At 53.6% G+C, this 1,837-nt stretch overlaps 1 protein-coding gene across 1 annotated transcript; it reads right to left on the minus strand.

Annotated features, from left to right (window-relative positions):
- Positions 1-406: 406 nt before the first annotated feature.
- Positions 407-1,396, minus strand: HES5 (hes family bHLH transcription factor 5). Its single transcript, XM_077788221.1, has 3 exons — positions 1,331-1,396; positions 845-1,043; positions 407-672 (listed from the first exon to the last, which is right to left on the minus strand). The coding sequence occupies exons 1-3, from the start codon at positions 1,394-1,396 to the stop codon at positions 407-409; spliced, it is 531 nt and encodes a 176-aa protein (XP_077644347.1).
- Between the last annotated feature and the right edge of the window lie 441 nt (positions 1,397-1,837).

Raw genomic sequence — 1,837 nt, forward strand, 5'->3', positions numbered from 1 at the left:
CTCCAAAGGGCTCCTTCTTGAGGAAGGTCAGTACATTATCTAGAGACAATGGAGCACTTGAACCTGTGACCCAGGCAGTCAGCAGAAAGATTTCAACTGACAGCCACAGGCTCAGGAGCCTGTGATGGAAACCAAAGGTCATTTGCTCTCTAAATCACCACAGAACTTGGTCCTGTCTTTGGCCAGGAGCCACCAATAAAAGCAACAAATTTGCTGCAAGATATACCCAGAGTCCTTCACTATGAAGGGAAAACACCCAGTGACCCTCATTTCTGGTGACAGAAAAACAATAACGGCCCCCTCCTCCCACCTTTGGAAAACAATGTTTCCTACTTCAAAGAGGAACTAAAAAACCACAGGTCCCTCTAGTTTTTGTAGCAAAACGTGGGAATCAAGTTCAGCAGGTCTACCAGGGTCTCCAGATGGTCGGAGCAGCAGCCACGCTCTTCTGGGCAGGCTGTTTTCTGGGAAACACGCAGGGAGACAGGGGGGAGCCACGCAGAGCTGGAGGGTACGAGGCATCTGCACCCAGCTGAGCCTTGCAGAAGTGCTTGATCAGCTGGACCTGGGTCTCCTTCTTGGGCTCGTGGTAGGACAGAAAGTGCATCGCTTCCTTGAGGCACCGCAGGTACCCGCTGTTAAAGTCCTGCTCTGGGTTTTTGTGGATGAATGCTGAAAGAGAAAGAAAAGCAAATGCAGTGGGTTAAAATCGTGATCAAAACATGGGGCAGTGGTGATTTGTGCAGTGACTCTCATGTGCCTGGGGCTGGGGTGCTCCAGCCCTTGCTCGCCTCGGGGTGTCTGGGAGGGCACAGCCCGGGGAGCAGGTCCAGGTGTGCAATACCTGCTCTGCACTCACTTTTTTGGTCCTGTAGCTGGCTCTGCTGCTTCAGGTAGCTGACAGCCACTTCTAGGATGTCAGCTTTCTCCAGCTTGGAGTTGGGCTGGTGCCTCTGGAACTCCTTCTCCAGGAGCAGTTTCAGCTGCTCGATGCTGCTGTTAATCCGGTCCCGGCGCATTTTCTCCACCACCGGCTTCCTCAGCTGTGAGAGAGGGAGCAGATCGTCAGGGATTTGGTGAGACCTGACCAAATTTCCCCTCTGATGCCCTGATACACCCATCTTCAAAGACGCTTTTTTTTGGCAGTAGAGCTGTGTTATGGTGCCTACCCAGTCCCCACTCATTTTAATTTTTAAAAATCTATATAATCCCCCTTATCTCTCTTTAATATATTTGCTCTCTCCCAGACCACTTCCCCCTCTTCTCCCATGTTATATTTATTTACTAGGGGCAGGCCAATCTTTCCAATCCCCTCCAGGGCTCTACTTACTTTATTCTTTTCCTTTGGCAGCAGCTTCTCCTCCATGTGGATCATGAGAGCATTGCTGGGAGCCATTCCGAGCGCTCAGCCCTGGGCACAGACCCCAGGCAGCTGCTGTGAGGAGATGCTCTGGCAGCTCCCAAGTGCCTCTATTTATACCCGGGGAGCCGGGGCAGATACGTGAGTGTCGGGATCGCCGGTGTTTCCCACAGCCCCGCAGCCAATCCAGGCCCGCAGCGGGACAATAGAGGAAGCATCCATTAGTGCATGGAACATTGATTGCCAATGCCCCGGGGAGAATAACCTTCTGCCCACGCTGCTGGTGGAGTGTGCGGCGTGGGGAGCTGGGAAAGCACCGACCCTCCAGCTGGCTGGGCTGGGCTCAATGGCATTCCTGAGCCTCGCATGTGCCAGGCACTGTGGTGGCGTGGAGGAGGCACGCTTCTGGGAGAAGGTGGGAAAGGGAGGGAAGCCCTGCTAGAGTTCAAATCAACAGCCCCAGGGACATCTCTGCCC

The sequence above is a fragment of the Lonchura striata genome, chromosome 24, assembly GCF_046129695.1.
Source record: "Lonchura striata isolate bLonStr1 chromosome 24, bLonStr1.mat, whole genome shotgun sequence".
Classification (NCBI taxonomy): Eukaryota; Metazoa; Chordata; class Aves; order Passeriformes; family Estrildidae; genus Lonchura; species Lonchura striata.

Excerpts from the sequence above, each read along its gene's own strand:
- HES5 (XM_077788221.1), bottom strand. The coding sequence starts at position 1,396 with ATGGCTCCCAGCAATGCTCTCATGATCCACATGGAGGAGAAGCTGCTG. Across the intron at positions 1,044-1,330 it reads TGCCAAAGGAAAAGAATAAA|CTGAGGAAGCCGGTGGTGGA; the intron begins GTAAGTAGAGCC and ends CCTCTCTCACAG. Across the intron at positions 673-844 it reads AAAAAGTGAGTGCAGAGCAG|CATTCATCCACAAAAACCCA; the intron begins GTATTGCACACC and ends TTTCTCTTTCAG.